Here is a 23,332-nt window from a genome sequence, read left to right as displayed (position 1 = left end):
GTGGAAATTTCAGGTGAAATCTTGCTGTGAGGCCAGAATGTCATTTTTTCTCCAATGTTTTTTCACCAGTTTTGTGAAGAAAGACATGACAGTATGATGGAATAAGAGAAAAATAGAAACACTTCATTTGATCCAGAAAAAGTCGCAAATTTGCCTTAAAAATGGTTGATTTTAAAAATGTAAAACGAGCCTGTAAGTCCCAGTAACACATTCGATTTCCTTCAGACATAACCTTTGTTTTATTGACAAAACTCATTGTCTCCATCCAATCAGACGAACCGGTCCCACTCCCCTGTCGGAGCCGCCTGTGTCTGTGTTGTGACTGGGGTGTGGAGATATTCGCGGACAGTCCCAGACACTGAGAGACTGTTTACAGACACTGATCATGTTCAGCAAACAACAACACACACAGATACACTCATAAACAGACAAATCGAGCCCTATTAGCTCATTAGACACGTCCAAATGCACACACACGCTACCCTACATAATCACTCAACCACAACCTTATAATTTGTATTCAGTGTGAAGTCAAATAGCAGTGCTGTTTTGTAGTTTGTGGATTCACTGTGTGCTTCTTTGTCCATCTCAGCTTTTAGTTTTATCTACAAGACCTACATTTTCTCTACTTTTGGTCTGATTTGTTCTTGCTACACTTTGATTAACATTTTTTTTGGGTATTTCCAGTACCTATAATCCATCTTTTGTATCCTTGAATTTCTGTGTAACCCAGATTTTAGCTGTACAAATAAAGTTCCACTTCCACAAAAGAAAACCCCCACAAACATTGTCTGCTGTTATTTTGCACCCTCCGGCGATGATGTTCCATTTTCTCACACTTTCATTCATGCATTTTGCACGTAACACCTTATAGTGACAAAATCCTCAGCTGTGCTGTGTTTATATATTTCCCTTTTTTATATTCATCTCACCATTGTTGTGTAGTAGTGTGAGGTTGCTGTGCTACATGATGAAAAAAGGGCACTGTAAATTACTGTAAAATCCACTGCTGAATAAGTAAGACTTTAATTTTGAAAGTACATAATGGGGTATATTTCCACACTGTGTTTACTTCCAATGCACAGGCTGTATGTGGGTTTAAGATAGGTTAATCTTTATGTTTTAGAGCAACGTTTATATTTATTTCCATGCATGAATCTGCAACATAGAAGGACAGTTTGTTGGAGCATGTATGTCTGCAAGGTTACCATATAGCATGTGATGATAAAGGTGTTGAGATCATGCTGGCACTTTGTTCATACTTTTACACAGGCACAGAGAACATTACGCACGAGAGACCCTGTAAATACTATTTTTCACCACAACTGCAGTTACATACAGCACAAAACACCCACTGTAGCTGCATGAAAACCTCATTATTCCTCACAAGCATCACATGCCCCTCCGGATTGTAGGATGATAAATTAAAGCCTTTTCAACACATAACATTTGACATAAATGTCTGCTGATAAAAGTACAAACAGAGCGGCGGGTGAACGCGGCAGCTGTTATGTCATTGTCTTTTTTCTTTTTTTGGGGTTTTTTTGCACACAAGCTGTTCTCTCCACAGTCACATCCATGCTGTCGATGCTACCCATGAAAAATCTCTGCGTCGGCTCACATCAGTCAAGCGGCGGTTGGCAGTTCACACCTCTCTTGTCGTGAAGTGACATGAGCGAGGTTACAAGACGGTGACTGATCTCTGTGGGTGAAAGACGACACGAGGCGCGGATGAGGGTCAAGCATCCCTCGGAGGCACAAGCAGTGTTTTTTTTCTGTGTGTGTGTGTATGCGGGATGGGGATTCTTGTATTGCCAGGCCAGATGTGACCTGCGTGTTATCCGAGCATGCCTGTAAACATGAATCCACATACAGACACACACACACACTCCAGTGGACCCCTTGCTGTTGACACAGGTGGTGTCATTAAAAGGGCGACATGATGAATGATGTGGAAGAGATGAGGCAGGCTTCGATCCTGCTCAGCTGGCACACTTTCCAGTATGTGTGTGTGTGTCAAATGTGCAGATGGGTTGAGTAAATCTACGTCTCATGAGAAGTCTATGCCGCTGAAGCTATGTCTATCAAGGTCAAGCATTAATGTGATTTCAGGGCAAAAACATCCTTGAAAGTCCATATAATGTCTGGAAAATAAAACTAAAAATACTCACATGTGCATGACATTTACTGTCACGCATTACTGTGAGAACTGAACCTCATGGGCCACTGTAGGTCGTTCTTTGAGCCCATCACCAGCTGATTCTTTTCAGCATTGTGGATAAGAGCAACAAAGCACCTTCTGATCTGAAGACAAGCAAATAAACATCTTAGAAGTGGAATAAATCTTTGACTTCATACAAACCGCTGGTATTAACAGTGTTTTAAACTAGAAAGCACCAGAACCCGCAGACCTTAAACCAGGCTTTGTTTCATTTAAACCAGTGCCTAAACTCCCGAAATCCTTCTAACAATCCGAATCCTTTTAACGATAATTCCCTGCGGCTGAACTGTCTATCAAAGTTCATTTCATCTGGAAAAAACTGGAAAACAAAGAAAAAAAATCACCTCCTTAGTGGTGGAAAAACATTGTCGCTGTTTAAATATCCCAAAAAACAAAGCTGCCCCCTAAAAAGATCAAGCAGGCCAAAAAAATCATTGTGCCATATGCAACAGTGTTTGCTTATTTGTTCGAGGATGTTGCATAGATTGTGTTATGCCGCTAATGCGAGCGTGTACTCCTCCCAAACAACATCTTCCATTCTCTGTCCGTCCATCTTTCTTCCTTTCATCTCTTTTATCAGTGACCTTTCAATCAGCTGTGGCCCAAAGACGGAAAAAAAAAATTCCCACCTCCCGTCGACTGAGCCGCAGAGACATGTGTTTCTGGTTTGAAACCTGCAATAAAACCAAAGAGCTGGTGCAAATATAGTACCAGGATGCTGAAGAGGATACACTTGGCTATCATTTATAAATGATATGTGCTCTGTGGTCAGCAGAGGGTGGAGTTATGGTTATGGTTATGAGAGTCGGATGTGCCAGGGCTTTACAGCCCAACGCTCATTAGTCCAAAGATTTACCCACTATTGCCAAGAACTGTCTTTAAGGCCGAATGGAGCCTGCCATCTGAACGAGGGTTACGGCTTTTTGTGGTGGTGTTTTGGGGTTTTCTCATCATAATGACAGACGTGGAGGAGAAAGAGACGAGCAGAAGGGAGGAGAGGTAAAGAACGAAGGGATGATGCCACAGACAGATACACAAACCAAGCAGACGTTAAGCAAACTCCAAAAACAACTCATATGAGCATACACTTCTGAATAAAGCTAAACTAAAACTTGGCTAAGTTTAATAAGGTCAATTAAAGATTATCATCACCAGCCCCGAAGAAATACACAAAAAATAACATAACATTTATTAATTTAATTCTGTTTATGTAAACTTTATCTCTCCGCTCAGTTGTTTGAGTGCTGAAGAATAGAATTCTGGTGAAAACTTAATCCTATTATAGTGTCTAATTAATCATATTTGTTTTGCATAAAAACAGCCATATTTAATGACTATAATAAGAATAAGCCTTAAAAATCCAAATCAGCTCCTCAGGTAATTTAAATCTCTCAAGTCCCAGAAACACAGAGGACTTTATATCAGTGTGTAGCTACAGCTCTGGCTCCATCATAATTTTCTTGATTGCTTTTTGCTTCCAAAGGGGCTAAATGCGAAATTAAGAGCTTATGAGTTGTCTGGACATGGTTTTCAACATGGAGGAGGCTGAGTTAGCAGTTAGCAGCTAACAGTGCTAACTCTATAAACAGCACTAAACAACGGCAACAGTGCTGACAGGGCTAATGGTGCTAACCGGGGGGAACCGGAGGGTGGGTGCTATGCTTCCCTGATGCTGCCTCCACATGTCAGCGGTAACCATCATATGCCATGCAAAGCAGCAGCAAAGAGCTAGCCAGTGGGATACACACATGCAGTTACGTGCATGCACAGCTGGAGAGTCTACAACAACAAACCACAACGATGCTAAAATATCAACACCCACAGCAGGAACGTGACTTCATTCTCTGCTGAGGACGCCATTACTCCACTATGTCTTTACATAGCGTGCCACCTGGATGCTACGGTCCCGACGGCACGCAAAGAGTGTGCCACAAGCATCTAAAACATGGAGGGCAGAACAGGGCAGAGTCTCTGCAGATAAATATATTTCCACACACATCTGGTGGGTCATGATTGATATGAATCTATACTTTATATTTTTTTTTCCGGAAAATACTGCATTGTATAAAGTGGTCAGTCAGTGATTATATTTTTTAATTATTTTACGCCTTCTCTTTCCATACGCTTGCATGTCTGATACCTAAAATGTCATAATTTTGATCATGTACTGACACTTCCGAGGTTTACTGTTTGATTCACTACTAGACGCAAAAATGAAATAAATAAAAAAATTCTGAGATCAGAGGACAAAAACAGGCAGCGTGAGAGACAAAGAGGGAGGTCTCAATAGAGTAAAAGCCTGTTTGTAACCAGAGCAGCAGCTCCATTTAGCAGCGAGTTTCAATATGCTGCTCAGACTGTAATGGATTTTAAATGTGGCGAGAAGGAAGGCAGCAACATGGCAGGGGGATTACCTGAGTGAGTACAAGTGCTGTTTTTAACTTGTTAGAGGGTAGAGGACCCATATTGAGGCCAACACACACACACACACTCTCCCCCCACACACGTGCTGTCCTAGTTTCGTAGCCCCTCTTCTGTGCCAGAGCATCCATCTCATCTGCGGGTCACCCCTGTTGCCTCCAAGGACAAACAGCCCATTAGCTAAATGAGCCTGGGGTCCCGTGCACCTGTCTGCTGCACACACACACACAGATTCACACATTAAATTGCAAAAACAGACAGACATCGGCACACATGTAGCAACACGAGACAAACAAAAGACATGAAGAAGACACACAAGTCAAAGCCACACACACACACACACATGCAAAATTCCCAGCTTGTTCCAAGGCGTCCGTCCTGCAGCTGAACAGTAGCCGGTAGAGAGGCGACGGCACCGGACGTGCTCAACAACAACAGGAAAACAGTCACTCTGTTTCTCTGACAAACACAGGGAGGGACAGCAGCAGCAGCGTGCTGAGACACACAGACCTAACATGCATGCTTAGTTCATACCCTGCACGTTCAGACCAGCAGACCTGACAACATGAGAGAATCAAACTCACTCATTTTATTTACGCGCTAACTGCTTTAATACAATAAAGTCAGAGCGTGGATCCACTTAGAGCTGATTCAGACTTATTAAAAATCTTTCAGACTGTCAAACAGTCTCTCCACAAGGTTTATGTAGCAGCTGTCGTGGAGCTTTTGATCAGATCACATGATCCACATTGGTGTGATGGAGTTTGTCCAGTAAAATCTGAGATTTAAAGTTAATTGTTCAGCAAGTTTTTAAAAACCAAAATAAAAACGGAAATTCTGAAATCTATGAATCCATGAAACCTGGGCAAACAGCTGAGGATAATGTGATCGAAAGCTCCAGAACAGCTACTAAATGAACCCTATGGAGATTAGTGCAGCTGTTTCCAAAGGCAAAAATGAACTTTGACCCTTCAACAGTACAGTGTTTTAACACAGTCAAAATCACATCAGCATCCAGTAGGTTAAAGGGCTCATTTTGGCTCTAACTTTGTTGTTTTGTCCTTGTATTTATTTTATTTTTTTTTAGCTTTAAACTAACATTGACCTGTGTGTCTGAAATAAAGTCATATTGTTGTTAACTGTTTGCAGATAATTTTAATTGTTTTACTCTGAAAATCCCATATACCTGTCGAAAATGATGTTTTCTCCCTGTTCTATTAGACTTCTCTTGGAACTTTCACCACCATCATAGGTGTCTGTTTCATTAAAAAAATATATAAAGTTTCACCTCTTCCGAAAGTAAAAGGCATTGTGACCCAAACTGTACTATGAATGTACTTTAAATCCCTATTTGATCGTTATATCAGCGATCAAAGCTCAAATATAAATCATCTCACATCTACGTAGAAGCTGTATCTTTAAAAAATCCCACCGGGAAAATGTTCAAGACCAACGCTCCTCCTAAGCCGATACTCCTCTGACCTACTTTTAAAGATTTATTACACTGACTTTCTAATAACATCCTGTCATTCATCAGTCACGGCTTCACTTTGCACCCTGAAATTAAAGTCGATACAAGCAGATTTGAAAGGTGTATCAGAAGTAGGGCCGCACTTTGTAGTGTAGAGAGAACAGAAGCAGTGCAGAGCCTGGAGGAGCTGCAGAGTGAATTGGGCCCCTAACCCTACTCGTATTATTGCCTCACTCCTCATTTAAATACAGAAAAGCACTTGCCTATCCATTTTTCATATTACAATACTTTCAACACAAGTCCACTTGGGGATTCTTATTCCTGGATCCTGTGATTCTGTGAATGGTTATTACTCTCAGGGGTGCAAACAAAAAAAAAAAGAAGAGGAATCTCACGTAATCGCATGTTCCCTTTTTACCCGATTTATCTCCAGTCCCCATTGGTGGAAACTGAAGTGGTCGCAGGAGACTCGGCGTTTGGCAGATACTCAAGTGGACCCAAGAGGGAAGAGCAAATACAAATGTAGGACACGGGAGCAAGGTTCCTTCCTTGACAGGCAGTGTTTATGTAGGTCTATCCTGCTTGCATCCTCCCTCAGCTGGGACTCACTGTTCCTCCAATAGCATTCTGGGTCTTTGAGTTTATATAACTTGCAGCCTTAAAGGTCAGTGTACCAGAGGGTCTGGTTGTTTGGACAACCTTGGACATGAGTGTGGAAACAGTTTTAACCTATATACTCTGAAAAGTTATTTCAGGACCATGATTTGAGTAAGAAAACATTCTGCGGTGCGCAAAGTTGATTTAGTATACAGAATAATTCATAGTATTTAGACTGTGTGAGTAGTATTGCATTTCTTAACACGCAGTTTTCAATTGTTATATTACTTGGTTCACATATTTTGGTGGTGATTGTCTAAATCACCATTAAATTATCGTCTGACCACTTGGGTTTCTCGCCCTGTCAGCATAGGTGTAGTACTGCCAGATCACAGCAGAACGACAGACAGAATATTTGCAGTTCCCATTATCAAAGCAACTAAAGCGTATGTCATGCAACATTGACAATAAAACAAATGGAAAGGTCAAAGTTGTCATATTGACATATAAGATGTGTTGAGTGATTCACATTTTCAACATATGCACTGAGTATCACGCAAGAAAACAGTCCGTCAAACAAGTTGCTGGCAGCTGCTTTGAGTGGCACCAAGGACGTGTCACATATTAAACAGGGAGACAGGGGTCCTTCACCAGAAAATTTTGAACCTCAACACTTCATTTCCTGCATTGTGGTGAATTTTTTGCACCAATTTATGGTGTAAATGTCTTTAATTTTATCAAACTGCACATGTTTTTAAACATTGAGGGGGACATGTCTCCTGTGTGGCCCCCTAAATCTACATCTATGAGCGGCACAGTGATTTTTTTCCTGTCTATAGCTAACCGTATATGAAACATGCATCACTCTTCTGATGGTTTCTTTATTTGTGATACATTTGCAAAGAGACATTACAAAGCCAGTCTTATAAACTCGGCCACCTCGTGCTGCATCCACAGTGCCTGCAGGAAATAAAAGCTTGCTTAGCTACTTTTTTTATAATCCAGCCTATTAGATGAGCCTGATCTTTGCCTGCCCTGCAGCTCCTCCTCAGAATAGATCTCTGAAATACAGCTTCTTTTGCTGTATTGCACAAGTAAGTAAATGAAATCATTCGAAACACAAACTATTTCTTTTCAATCACCTATACTTCACTGTTGAATGCCACACTAACTGTAACCTATGGCCTACTACAGTTCAGCTAGATGCTTAAATAGGCTTATATTTTCAACATGATGAAACTATGAAAGTCCAACTAGCACTGTGTGGTCACTAACAGGTGACTAATGTATGTAAAAGTGCTTTCCCTACATAACCTCAACCCTTAACCGTTCACAAGCACACATGCGCGCATCATAGGTGTGCTCTGGTATAAATTACATCACACCGCTGCCTGTCAGACATCTTTTTAGCAATGTTACTGTGCAGATATCTCACTCTCTTCTCCTCTTTATTCATCAATCAGTGCACACACATGTGGACAATATGGACGTGCTAACAAATACAAAAAAGCCAGCAAAAGATGTACCGATGTTACTGATTTACAACAAATAAGAGGACACAGATAAGTATCAGGGGACAGCAGTGAAGAAGGAAAAAAATAGAAATTAAATAATTTTAAATTTAAAAGAAAAAAAAATCTAAAAGTAAAAAAGAGTTGATGATTTTTTCCCCTCTACATTTTCATTTAAGTATAGTGTTTTTGTGCATAGTCAGGGTCACAAGTAGGGGTATTGTAATTTGTATCAAACACATGTCAAGTTGGTGATAATGGAATACTACAGCCAAGGAACAGGGATAATATGGTGGCTACTTCTTCCCAGAAATGTGGTGTTGGTGGACAGAGCCAGAATTCGTGGAGGCAGTCGTCACTTGTGCCGAGTGTTTGTTGAGTGTCTGATCCAGCAAATCCCATTATGTGCATCTTGTGTGGTGCTATGTGTGTTCTGTGAATGATTATTTCAGATCCTATTTCTTGCTGTGCAGATCTCATCCGTTAACTTGGTGAGTCCAGTGGCAAAATTCTGCACATAAATGTCAGGATGTTTGACACCCGATTTCCCTTAAAATCAAGCAGGAGAGGAATTACCACATAATTTTCTTAGTTATCACCCCTGCTGCCCTTGTACCTCCTAAAATATGTAAAAAAAGTATTCACTGCTGATTATTTTTCATAGCAGAAAGTAACAAGGTTGTGCGTGCCATTGATCCAACAGCTCCACAACAAACCTGTGGAAACCTGGCTAAACTACAATTGAATTTAAATTGGCTGCTCTCCATGAGGCGATTCATCACATTCAGCCGAGTGTGTAGAAAACAGCAGAGCAATTGCAGCTCTGCTTCTGCTCTAGTTAAAGCTTTTAGCTGATGCTGCTGTCCAACACAAGCAGCTACAACAAGGACACTTCAGCAGTTACATAATGAAACCACAGACCGCTACACACCTGTCTTGAAGACCTCGTAGCGAACAGAGAATCCCGCCCCGTGTGTCTCGTAGTCAGAGACGAACTTGATGAGGAGCTGGCTGCCGCTGGAGATGATCGGAGACGGTGCGATCTTCCCGCAAAACTTTCCCAGCATGGGCGAAAGCTCATCCCCGCCGTTGTAAACCTCCACGTAGTCATACCTAGAGGAGAGAGGAGACACAGGTTTAGGGTGCTGCAAAAAATACAGTAGTAAATACAGATGGGATGATCTTTGCATGAATCTGAGCTCATAATTATTTTTCTCTTTTCAACATTAGCCTGCAGCAGGTGATTACAGGGCATTGGTGTTTGTTCCTCCAAAGTGTTTTATGTGTCTTTGCTTGAATGCACACAGCTGCTGAACATATGCATGAGTAATTGTTGTGTCTGAGCCTAATTTATCCGTCGAAAAACTCGCAATTTATAGAGTCATTACACTGGTTTAACATGAGAAAGTCCATTAAAGCCAGTGTTACAAACTGGAGACATGGAGGGTCTATAAAATACTTTAAAGTTGCATTATGGGAAGTGTAGGATCAAACATTTTGACTCACTGTCATGTATGAACATGTACTGTGAATACACACTTTGTTACAGGCTGCTAATGAAGCCTAGACGACACACCCAAACTGTGAAACTGTCTGCTTTTCTCAGACATGTTTTGGACAATGAGTGCTTCCGGATTTGGACTGATTTGAGGCGTTCCTCCAGATACCAGTCTGGTCAGCTGATTGGCTTTGTTTGCAATGTTTTGTCTTCTCGTCCATAAAGCTGATGCTGCTCTGGGACTCTAAATCAGCACAGCTGTCTCGATGATGTGAATTATGGACGATTTCCATGATGCAGCAGCAATGTGAGCATTTCACAGAGAGGGAAATTGTCAGACACAGCAGCTGTATGGTGAATTATTCAATGTATGTTGGGGGAAGGGAAACATCTGCTCATCTTCCTTATTTTGCGTGGTGAAAAGATCGATATTTATGGTCACATACAGGTCATGAGACACCTTGACGCCAGGTACATTTAATCTGAAAGAACAAGATCCATAGATCAGAGTGTGAGGAACATGTGAGTGTGACTCCAGATTGTGTGCACAAGTAAGATATCTGACCACATAAGTGTAACATATATCCACTGGTCCACATCTGAAGTGAAAAATGACCTTGCATGCATTTTTTTTTTTATTACTGTTTATGCGAGGAAATATAAAAAACATACATCAGGTTTAGGAAAGTGCAGTGTGAATAGAGATCGGACAGAAGTGATTCCTCCTAGTGACTGAGAAAGGGACAGTCAGGGAGAGAGAGCGAGGCAGCGAACAGAAATATGAACATGGCAGAATGAAGCACGGGGAGGCTCCCAGGATCCCACTGAGCGCACTGAGAGACTTCATCAGTCTCTGCTGTCTGTATGGACCTCCCACCTCCGCTGCAGCACCTCATCCTTTACCAGCCGACACCCCTCTGTCCACCCACTGTCCGCTTCACAACATCTCAAGTGTGTACTCTGAAAGTAACTTGCACCTTACAGTATGTGGCACATGTGGCGTACTTGATGTGCTTGTGATATGTATGTAAGGGTGTGGGTTTTGCTTCAACAGTGTGAGGGACATAGGAAACTGGGGGCTTTGAGGTTCTCCCCCAGGGAATTTTAAGCATCAAACACTTAATTTAATCCATTCTGGGGAGTTTTTATGCACCAATTTGTGCCTTTGCTGCACCAGTTTATTTATGGTGGAAATCTCCTTAACAAATATGACTCCTCTGCTACTTTTCATGTTATTATTAGTGGAGAACAAAGCATATTTTCAAAATAGAGTCCCCTCCAAATTCTATGCCTCTGTATGTATGCACTGTATATATGTTCTGCAAATTAATAACATTAGTCTAAGTGCATTTTTACGTCCACGAGTAACTCAAAAGTGTGTGTTTGTGTTTGTATGAGTAATGTATGTAAGTGTGTGCCTTAATAAACACCTCCCGTCCTCTCTCTGTGCTGCACTGTAGCTGATTGAATCACAGAGCCTTTGGAGGATTCATATACTAAGTTGCAAGGTGAGTCCACGACTAAATGGCTGGTTATACAGGGTCCAGACTGCAACATGAAACATGACCGGGCCCTGGCAAACAGAGGGGTATAAAACCTGACAAACTGTTGTGTTTCAGTTAGAAAATTTACTCTAAATCAATGTTCAACCTTTTGGCTCATTACCCTTTAAATGCCTGGATATTCTTCTAGCAAACAGTGCTGTTCCCTTTTTCAGATTATTTAATTCTTGGCCTTGGGAACAGCCATTGACTTTAGTTTGGGAACCATTGCACTAGAAGGAAAAATAATAATGGATGTTAACTTTCTAGGTGCGTTTTACTGTTTGCTTTGGTATTTTCCCTCAACCCTCAGAGGGACAAAAGTGTAAATCAAAGGTAAGTGTCAGTCCCACTGTCACACATACAGTATTTATGTTCAACAATCATACAAGGTCAGATTCACTACTGAGGAAACAGAGACCCATTTGAGCTCTGACAGTAGCCTCAATAGACCAAGATGCAATGCAGCCACAAAAACATGCTGTTTTGGGTCCATCAAAAACATTTTTCTCAAGTAGAACAACCTTGCACAGGTAAGTGCCGCAAGTTCAGGGTTCATCTTTAAGTCATTCTGGGAAATGCAGGAAAATTAGGGCCTGCTCTGATATGACAAGCTGAGGGATATTACTGAAAAATGCACTTGAATAATAACGATTTGTGCCATAAAGGAGAATTTTAGAGTTTTATAAACAGACTTTCCTGTAATGATAACTGCAGCAAGCTGTAAAATCACTGCTGTCAGGACTTCTCCTATGGAAAACTCATTTCTCTGTATACTTCCTGTTTGTCTGTTATCCCCATACACACTTTACAACCTGTTCATGACTTTGCATACCAGGATACACGTGACATATCTGACATGTTTGATATTATCAGGACGGCTAAGATTAGACTGGAAAGATTCCTAACAGATCTGTGCGGACATACAGTCCCGACCCAGCCTCAGATTCCCCCTCTGACTCTCAGGATGGGAAAACCCAGTGGAAACAATGTAGTCTGCGATGCCTCAGACATTAAGGCTCTGGAGCGTCTTATGTGGAACATAAGGATTTACAGCACATCACTTCTAAAACTATTTGTAGCCCTCACATCGCTGGTTTTAAGTGTTTTATTGGCATTCTTTCACCGAGATCTTCACATTTGACATTCTCCTTGTTTATACATTTGTCTTTTATTATTGCCAAACTGTCTGAAGCCACTTTGTGACTGTTTTGATAAGTGCTATACAAATAAAGCATATTATTCAGAACATGTTATGCAATATAACAAGTGTCTTCCTCTCGCAGCCAGCTGTGGAAACAACTTTGCCTGGCGAGTATCTAGAGCTGAAAAGGGTAAAGCAGTACAATGGAGAAGCAGGACCTCTTGAGTGCCCATATCAGCTGTGGTGTCCTTGAGCGAGACAGAAAATCCATACCAGCTTTGGGATCTCTGTGTTGAAACTGACCTTTGACCTTTCTGACAAGAGAACTGAGAGTTTTCCTAAGGAAGCTGGGTAGAGTATCAAAATATCCCCACAGCATGGCAGCTTGCTGATCAGCAGTAAAAGCTCCCAGGTAAGAATGTGTGGAATGTATGTCTAACCAGAGCCTTCCCTACAGAAACAAAGACTCAACAACAGGCCTCCTGACCGAGCCAGATGAAGAACGTTTGCTGCAGCTGAACCAGAAAAGACAAAAAACACCTATAGCGTTCGTGCACGGTGAGAAACTTCCTCAGCAGGTCTGGGGCAAAGCGCAGACAGTCAGCTTGTCTCAGACTCAAGGAATTCGGCTGCTGATTTTCTTCACAGCTAACAACATTAGCGTGCAGACAGAAAGCTTGTTAGGTGGTGGTTTTCAAAGAGTTTCTTCATGAGTTGGACGTGGGAACTTTGTCTTTTCCTCCTCAAATCTGTCACAGACATCTTGATTTCATGGTGTTTTAGTGTCTTTGTGTGTAACTGCTGGATACATGGGGAGCAGGTAGACAGACGGAGCTACATTATATCACTCAGAACAAAATTGTGTAAGTATTATTTTGAAGTTGAAAACTGAAATGTAGTGATTTTTTTTATGGTTATTTAACTCAAACCTTAAGGTTTCTCATGTTTTGAGCGGGTGGAGGAGGTAGACAGAGTGTTACAACCCTCAGGTTTTGAAATGCTTTGTGAAATCTTTGAGACATTTCCAAAAACTACACATTTAAAAAGCTTTAATCCACACAAGCCCAATGTCTAAACGTGAGAAGAGCTTTCTGTCTTTTGTTTTTATTGCAGTAAAGACGCAGACTGGAAATAGAGAAAGGGAACATGCGACAAATGTCCCCAGCCTGATGCGATCTGAGGACATTGCTGTTATTTGTCTTGGACCACTACAGACCACCAAGCCACCTCTAAATTTACAAAATGTAATTATACGTTAAGTCCTATTTGCACGGGACTACTATTGCCAGGGGACCTCATGTGATTTCAGCCCGTTCTTTTTCCCAGGGCAGCAAATACAGATGCTTTGCAGCCTTTGGCGTGTTTATGAGATGCACCAGGCTTTCAATTAACTCCAATGTAAATCCATGCAGTAATACTTGATGCTGAGAGCAAATGATGTAGGGTAAAGAGCGAGAAAGACTGTGTAGGTTGGACGGGTCAAATAGCAGACCACAGTTCGTGCCTTGTTACACAACTTATATAGGTCGTGGTGCACTGAGGTCACTCGTGATATAATTTTTGCATAATACATATGTATTTTACCCAAATGTGTTGACATTATTCCCCTTGATATGATGCTCACATTCATTTGTAACTCCACTCTACACTAAACAGCACTACTTGCATTGATGTACAGCGTTAACCTCCTTTTTTCCCTTCTTTTTAAAAACAATGTGGGTTAAATGAACTACCAAAACCAGACCTGATCAATACAGCAAAATTTAACCCAACCATACAGGATAAGTTGCAGGTAGCAAACACACAACAATTAAAATTGCATTAAAGCAATCCATACAAATTCATCACCAGCAGCATCAAACCTATAAAGATGAAGACGCATTATAAGCTCAGTTCTGATCACTGCTGCAGCTACATCCTCTGAAAATTTGAAAATCAAATAAGATTAATAAACAACAATAACAATTACATGTACATTTGGTAAATTTCCACACTGTCTAGCGTACAGTCATTCTCAGGCAGGTCTGTTTACACATATTATGTATCAGCAGCGCTGACAGCTCAGGGCATAAACAATGTTTTCGATGTTTAAATCGAGGTATCTGAGCTGGAGGTGAACAAAATCTGTTCTTCCGCTTTCCATCTCTGTCTTTATGTTTTTCTGTCTCTCAGTCTTATTCTCCATGTGTTCGCTGAAAGCTTTACACGCCCGCTGAGAAATGGACTTAAGTGCTCACTTGTAAAGTCTTAGAGCCGACGGTGATGTTTAGGTGATGGCATTTTTATTCATAGCAACAAACCTCCAACTGACTCCCCCTCCTCTTCCATCCCTGCCATGTCTTACGGAGGCTCATAAAATAAGAGCCATAGGGAGAGAGAAATGGTATGTGTGTGTATGTGTGTGTGTTCGTGGCTGCATGCAGATGGCTACACTCACTCACTCAGTCACTGCAGCCAGTCCTGGAGGCAGTCGGTGTTTACCAAGACAGGCCGTTTAATGAAGTGGGTCTGTCTCTTCACACTCTAGTTAAGGAGAGTCTCTCAGTCTGCAGCCCTGCAGCCTCCTCTCATCCCCTCACAGCACTCATTAACAACACCGGCTACTCATGCCCTCCAAATGCAGCTGTCCGTAGCAAATGCCTTGCTCAAGGGCAAAACAATCGCCATTCCATCTGGGGGCCCAACAGCAGATGTTTAAATTAACATTTTATGCCATTACCCGGCACTCTTAGCCACAGTGATGCAAACAACAGTAAGTGCAAGTGGGCTAAATGTCAAACTTAATAAGCAACCAAGAGCAGGATGTGTGAGGGAAGGTCAAGAGATGTATAAAATAATTGCTGTATCTGGAAGAGATGTTGGTTCAACTAGACATCTGGAAGAAAAAATGTGGGTTGAGGAACTCTACACCATGAACTGATATAAAAAAACACCAAATCAATTTAATTTCATGGAAGCTTTGAATTTGCTGTTTTGACTGAGAACAAGCCCCAGTGATGTTCTTTACCCACGGGTGCAATTTACACCAGGGAAGAGAGGATGTGTGACGCTCATTCCAATTACAGTTTTACTTACTCACTAGAATTTCACTTAACAGCATATCTCATGACCCTTTCCCCCACATTAGCTCTGGTTCTTGAACCAGATCTGCTCAGACTTTTGGAACCTTGGTGCTATCTAGCGAAACCAGCCTGTGTTTCCACGGGTGTTGAATGGAACTGTAAACAAGGATGTCATTGACAAAGCACATTATACAACAAGTAATCAGTAGTAGCCAGACAGTGGATCGCAATGATTACAGGAGCTTTTGTTCTGTCATTACAGATATTTATTTTCATTCAAAAAACAGGCACGAACCAACCAATAATGATAAGAAGATGTAGAAGACTGTTGTGTGCAAAACTCTATCCACCCTTTCGAATATCACATACCACAGATGTCGTCACAGCTCACGCTTCAGGTTAAGGAAAACCTACTATGTTTTGGTTCCAGCTGAGAACAAACTTTTCAGGATCTGAACCAATTTATTTTTAGTCAAAATGCTCAACATGGTTCAAAATTAGCTGTGGGAACTGGAGCAGAACCCGTTCCCTGATGGTAGAAAAGGGGTTTTACTGTTCATCCACAATAATCCAGATGAAGAAAGCTCAGAGTTGATAAAAATGAAGATAAGCTCATCAACACACTCAGCTATTATTGTATGGATCTATTTACACTTGGATTTGCCTCTCGGGGCAAATCCAAGTGCTAAAAAGTTGGCTAAAACCAACTGATTGATCAGGGAAACCAAGTCTCCATGCTTCTCAGGTAAAACAAATATAAAACTACTCCAAACTAGATGCTGAACATCAATCAAACAAAAGGTAATAAAGGGCAGCTCTCTTCACAGAAAAAATATTTTGCTGAAGACGCAAATGCAAAACTATATATATAGTCAATTTCAATTTTCAGTAGCATTGGAACATTAATAATAAGGAAACTCTTGCTAGACTGTTATCATTGAATGCACAATGACCAGATTTCAACCTTCTTTTTATTTTATAGCTTGATATAAATGCACAAAAAAACCCCACCTCAACATTTATGAAAACATGCATGAGAAGCCCTAACAGTGTTCACAGTTTAGACATCTCCAGTTACAGACTGTTCTCGCTCCCAACTCATCAAATAGCACCACTTTGTCAGTGATCTCAGCGGCAGATAGCGATGCACAGAGGCACCTTTTGCGGTGGCATGATGCGCACTGAGCAGCAGCAATTGCTGACTCTGGTGGAAACTATGGTAGTAAAGTAAGGGATAATGTCCAACAAGGTGTCCATTATCAGTTTTTAATGGCCAACGGATGCCTTCACATTAGGGAGCTTTTCCACATCAACTGTAAAGGTCCAAGGACAGAGGGATATCATATGCTGTAAAGCCCTCTGAGGCTAGTTGTGATTTGAAATATTGGACTTTATAGAGCAAACTGATATTGACATTGAATTGAAATTACTATCAGTAAAGCCCTTTGAGGCATGCTTTGTGAAAAACTCCAAAACTAATGCAGGAGGCTACCTTGCGCATCATATATGGCGTTTTGGTCCACTGACAAAACGGAGTTGGGATGGGAACAGGTTACCAGTTCCATGATAGCTCCCCAACCATTTTCTCACCCAGACACATTTAGCCTTCTGCTTTGGTTTTCTCCCTGCAAAGCATTGCTAACATTCAACCAAATTGTCGCACCACATCTTACATCTGCTCTTTACATCTGCTGCCAAATGAGATCACGTAAGGTGGTGCATTTATGCTCCCTCTGGTGCGATTATCCTAATAATATCCTGCAGAGTGTGATGCGCCATTATTTTCACATTTTACAGTGTGTGCATGTTGAGATCAGAGAGAACATCTGTGAAGTGTCTTCTTATGCCCCTAATGCAACCCGACTTCAAAACTGGATTTTAAAACTATTGTAGTCTGAGCCTGGCTTAAATAGACCTTGAGCTGAGTTTTTTTTTGTCCATAGCATTTACATACTGTAGAGTTTGCCCCATGTCTGAAACCAGAACTACACGGTTGACTTAATCCTTCAAGCTGCAGTAATATTGCTTTATTTAAAATACTAGGTAGTTGGCATTCACAGCAGTTTCCACAATGGCTGATCAGAAATAAAGAAACACCTACAGAAATTAATTAAAGTGGAAATCTTATAAAAAAAACCCTCTGATACAGTAAGTAAGTGTAAAGCAAGCTGACCAAAGCAGTGACCACTTGGCACCCACAGTGTTACCAAATTTAACACAAATGAGGATGTGGAAGATTATCTCTTTAAATAAATCAGATCCAGACAGAGAAGAGGAATTTTCACACAGCCCTGAATTCCTTGCCACCTCCTTCCCAAGCTACTGGAGTACCGAGCTACACCCTCGCCCTGCTCCACTCGTACACTACGGCTCATTAACATGCTCGCGGTGTTGTGTTGTGTTGTGTTGCGTTGCGTTTTCCCCGCGGCTAACTTCTTGACACACATCTGGAAGGTATCACGGCAGCATTTATGGGGCGAAGTTTTGAGCTGTTGTTACATTCACCTCCTGCAAAGCAAAGCTAAAGCTGGGATGACTCAGTGTTTCTGCAGAGCAGCGTCACACCTCTCTCCCTCTGTCGTTCATTTATTCCATCCACGTCTCTGGATCTGTCTGTGCAAACACTGTCTGCTCTCCAACTTCCTCTCCAGACATTAAAAGATTCTTCCAAAAACTTGCACTTCTCTGTAAACCATGTGGCTTTGAAGGAAACATTCCACTTTGGATACACCCAAACCACATTTTCAGGAGTCAAAGTCTGATCAAGTATCGCAATAAAGTTTTTGGCATGCCCACTTTCCCCCCAGCAGGCCTCATCTACTTCTACTTCATGTAGTCATTTCCTTCATTACCCAGAATGGCTTTCAACAACCTCAGGAAAAAGGTGTTAACTGGTAGCAGTCAGTTGCTGACAGAAAGAGCGACTGTGCCAATAACACAGAGAGAGTGTGTGTTGTTCCATTTCAGGAGAAGGCGGTCATGCCCCTTTTTCAAAGTGCAACAAGTAGTTACAATCCCTGTGCATTGAGGCTAACGTGACTTAAGAAAGGAGCTTTTTGTCTGATTCAGACGGTCTGACACCGAAACAGATTTAGGTTTACTACTGATACTTAAAGTAGCTAAAATGCTGTTGGCTGTCTGCATGCCCTGTTAGCTGTCTTAGAATTTTGTTAATGTGAAGCCACTGAATTTAATTCATGGACAGAAGAAGCTGCCTTGTAAAACAAAGAGGTTCAAAAATGCAGAAAAGAAAAAGAAAACATGCTCATAGCAGTTTCAGGATGACCTCCTCTTCTGGGACTTCCTGTTTCCTGTTATTTGTCATTTTTTGGTGTGAAAGCGCTGTCATGTAGCATTTTCAATATCTAAGCACACACTACACTACATGCTAAAGCACATTTAACGAGTGCGAACAAGAATAATTTGCTAAATTAACATTTCTTAAGTTCTTAGTATCCTACACAGCAGTCTGCCATACCTCCATTTAAATCAGAGTACGTGAACTAATGCAATGCAGCCTTTCTAACCATCATCATCATCACAGATTCTTGTTTCAAGCTCTTTGGTCACTTTTTCACAATCATACTGAGACTTTTTAAAGACTTCTTCTGGTGCTCAGCAATCCCATAAAATTCCATATGAATATGGGAGAGCTTCGCCACACTGCATATTGAAAAAAAGACCTTACTCGGTGTAATGCTGTGCTCTGATTTATCCTCTCTGAAACAAGTGGACACACCCTCACCCTTTTTATATCATGGAGGAAGGCATTATGATGACTTACATTAATTCCCTGGAGACGTATGGTAATTTTTGCCATAACCACTACATGTCTAACCCTACCCTAACCCCAAAATTAAATGGTTTACCTTATTAGGACCATTTTTTTGGTCTCCAATTGGAAGGTAACTCCCAAAATCGTGACTGTGCGAGCAGATTTTTGTCCCCACAATGTGAGTAATAACATCCACACACACTAATACATACACACATGCAGGAGAAGCTGTAGGCAACAATGTTCCGATTTTGTAATACATGAGTGGTTTCTGTGGTTTAGTGCCGATAAACTCAGTCCGACCAGTCGTTCTGTGCTCTGCTGGAAGGCTACAGATGGCACATGTGTGTGTGTGTGTGTGTGTGTGTGTGTGTGTGTGCGCGCAAGCAGAAAACACACTACGACGCCACCTGCCATCACACACACACGCACACCAGTCCATCCCTCCCCGTTTCTCACCTCCCCCGTGTTAACCAAAAAATCTAAATCATCTTCCTCTCACTGTCTCTCTCTCTCTCTCTCTCTCTCTCTCTCTCCCTCTTACACACACACACACACACACACACACACACATGAATACAGCTTGTCATCTCCAATACTCTTAGTCAGTTTCCTGCTTACACAAGTACACACATATTTACGTAACTACTCACATGTATTCATAAAAAATACTTCTCTGCTTCTGGGGGACTATTTTCCTAACAGTGTTAAGACTCACTAAATGCAGTGCAGCCCCTGTTCATTTACTATGAGAATCAATTGAACTTCTTCTTAAAGCATTATGGGACAGCAGTCAGCATGGGATTGAGCTCTGACACAAGAAAAGGGAGCGGTCGAACATTGTGGATGAGGGTGAAATTTACCTGCAAGTTCTGGAGAGATTTGCAAAAAGGTTTTATTTCATGCTAATTTGTTTTCCCAATGGCATTGTGATTATGTTGTAACTGCTTCCTGGACTATATTCCCAACCAACTTTTTTTTAAGTGACAGAAATGTGCTAAATGTTTTGACTTTGACACTGGAGACTAGAGTTGGCATTATGTGTCCTGTGAGTGGTTAGGTTTAGGCAACAAAAGTAGTTTAGTTAGAGAAAGATTGTGGTTCAGCTTTTGGTGTTCAAAACGCCAAGGAAATACATTCAAAAAATCTCAACAGCAACAGCTCTTTCAAGAAATCATGACCTGGTTGCTCAAGATAATTCACAGACCTTGATGTGAGCAGTTTCAAGTAGGAACTACTTTCTCTCTACCAAACTACACCCACAAACCATATCACCACGCAGAAGGTAGCGTGCATCTAATCATGGTTGAAAGGCATTAGCCTAATGGGGTCCTCCTCAGCTGAGCTGTAACATTAGCTAGCTCAGTGATGCTAGGTGAGCTAGCAGTAGCTGCACTCTTCCTTCTGCACGGTGATACGGTTGGTGGGTATAGTTTGGTAGAAAGAAAATAGTTCCTACATAAAACTGCTCATGACAATTTCTGTGGATTATCTTCAGTAACCAGATCATTAATTCTGGAAATACACATTGCTGTTGAGTTTTTCAAATTTATGTTTTTTGGTGATTTGAGCATGGCAAGCTGAGTGCCATCTAGTTCCAATTTATTTGAGAGAAGGCAGACATCTCTATGGCCAATATCTCCAACACTTAGCAACTCACACAAAACAATCTAGACTGAGATATGGCACTACAGGTAAGAGGGAAAATATCTGTTTTTGATTGTGAGGCGAACTGTCCCTTTAACTTAGTGTGAGTGTCTAAACGTAACCATAAAATGTTTATTCATGTTTTAGTTGCTATGAGTGGATTTTGTATTGCTAGAGCAAATGCTGCTGACAAAAAAATACATCATTAGTGAACATTGATATGTCCAGTATCAATATTTGTGACTTCTCATTTATGTTATTGAACAACACTTTCTCATAATGTTGATAAAAACGTGTTCTGGGTGTCATTACATTTCCATTTAAATTTCATTTTCAAGCAGAAGCCAGAATTGGTGTCCTGAATTCTGTACTCCCAGTGGGGCTTCACCATGATCCACTTCTCATCTTAACCTAAACCTAAATCTAACCCAAAAACCAAGTTATAATCCTTAATAGCTCTTTGAATAAGTGCGTCTGAACATCAAAAAAAATGGTCCTCACAAAGATACAAGTACAAGAGCAAACACAAACACACACTCATTAATGTTTGCAGAACCACTCATTAGAGCCATGAGCACTCATTAGATGCCATGTTCTCACACACACACACACACACACACACACATAAAGTACGCACACCAACAACGCAGTCATACACAAAAATAATCACTTTTACTCATGCCACCCACACACACTTAATTTTACGACCATGACTGTTTATCAGAAGCAATAAACACACATTTCACAACAAACAAAACATCCAAACCTTTAACAATAAATTATTTGGTAAAATCAGTATTTACAGTAAGACGATGAAAAAGGCTTCCAAAAAAAGGAAGTAAAATGTTTTCATGCAAATCCTATTAAACGAGTTAGATCATACACACACACACAGCCGCACAGGCTCCCTCCCCTGCCCAAAAATAAATTGGGCCAAGCAGCCAAAGTATGAATATCCTCATCCTTCACCTCGGCCGTGCAGATACAAAGCCACGGCTGCACAATCCTGCTGGGAAATTAAAACGGAGACGAGGAGGAGGTGGAATTTGTTCTCATTTAGGAAGCCTTAATCTGACAGAGGAGGGAAGGAGAACACCATTCTTTACCCCCTCTTTCTTAGACAGACTGTTTAGGGACCCTGAAGGATGAAATGAGATTTGGTTGGAAACTCAGTGGGGTTTAATGTAAAAAAGTTGAGAAGAATGAAAGTCAAAGTTGATGTTTGGGGGAGTAGAGAAGTTTCTTTGAGGGTCAAAGTGTCGCAACTCTGAGCTTTTCGATTAAAAACAAAACAAAAATGAGCAAAAGCTGAATCTGCTATATAAAATTTGTCACTACATCTGGAGTCTGGGTAACTTAAGACTTAAACAAGCACACAAGGGTGTTTCTGAGACTGAATTCAGAGAAAGGCCAAACGTCTCCATCTGTACCTGAGAGATTTGGGAGGAAAAAGGCCCTTTGTCAAGCGACACTCAATCCACACCTCTCTAAAGTGAGTTAGGGGCAAAGCAATAAACACTGTGTCACTTCCACTGCACTTTGACATGCATTAGCCCTCGACAAGTTCATCTGCATTCACAGAGAGGCCTGGCTGAATATACGTCCACCTCTCTTGTTCCCCAAAAACATGTGACATTAATTAGCTGGCTCTATTCAAACACACATATAGAAAGCCCAGCAGGGATTGCTTCGTTTTGGCAGTGAGAGAGTCTGGTTGACAGACAGACAGTGAGGCAGATAGAACGATAAAGAGCAAACAGTTCAACGTTGTGAAATCGCCTTCATTTCTCGAGAGTGATGTTATTAAGCAGAAATGCCTGCTGGTGTTGTCACTTAACAAGTTGCATCTGAGAAATAAACCAAGTTAAAAGAGGATAAACACATTTGCCAAATTAGCTTTTCAGTCATGAAAACACACAAACACCACAATGACTCTTCTGTTTGTTGTGGATCACTGATTTTGGAGCTCCAGGCTAACACTTTAGCATCATTAGCAATAGAAGGAAGCGCTAACAACTAGATATTGCAGCAGTGTCTGAAATATATTTCATTGTCACATTAAAGTTATTTCAATATTGAACAATAATGACATTCTTTTATAGCCAAATAACCTGTTTTACATGGATTTAAGGCGTCTAGTATCGGAGACTGAAGCTAAATACTGTAGCACAGTGAAAGAATGAGGTTGGTCACTTGAAACAGCGCCCAAAAAGTAGACTAAACCTGACTATTTCTGATATATTAAGCTAAAAGTGGAGTTTTAACATTAGTAAATGTACAGGCAAAAAAAATGAAAACATTACATTAGCTACTTTTGTCATGCAGGAAGTTAAAACTCATAAAAGCTATGTTACCATTTTGAGGTGTTTACACTTTACAAGAGCATTTCTATTTTGTGCAACTTTATATTTTCTGACAGCTGTGGTTCCTATAACTTTAAGACT

At 41.0% G+C, this 23,332-nt stretch overlaps 1 protein-coding gene across 2 annotated transcripts in view; it reads right to left on the bottom strand.

Moving 5' to 3' along the window:
• Nucleotides 1-23,332, bottom strand: part of LOC126382521 (neuropilin-1a-like) — a 98,628-nt gene that overhangs the window by 61,606 nt on the left and 13,690 nt on the right. For both annotated transcript variants that reach the window (XM_050032428.1, XM_050032429.1), the window contains one exon: nucleotides 9,153-9,334. In XM_050032428.1, the coding sequence (XP_049888385.1) occupies nucleotides 9,153-9,334 (182 nt within the window). The remainder of the gene's footprint in view (nucleotides 1-9,152; nucleotides 9,335-23,332) is intronic.

The sequence above is a fragment of the Epinephelus moara genome, chromosome 21, assembly GCF_006386435.1.
Source record: "Epinephelus moara isolate mb chromosome 21, YSFRI_EMoa_1.0, whole genome shotgun sequence".
Taxonomy (NCBI): Eukaryota; Metazoa; Chordata; class Actinopteri; order Perciformes; family Serranidae; genus Epinephelus; species Epinephelus moara.
The sequence above is the reverse complement of the archived record's forward strand: the minus strand, read 5'-3'. Positions and strand labels throughout refer to the sequence as shown.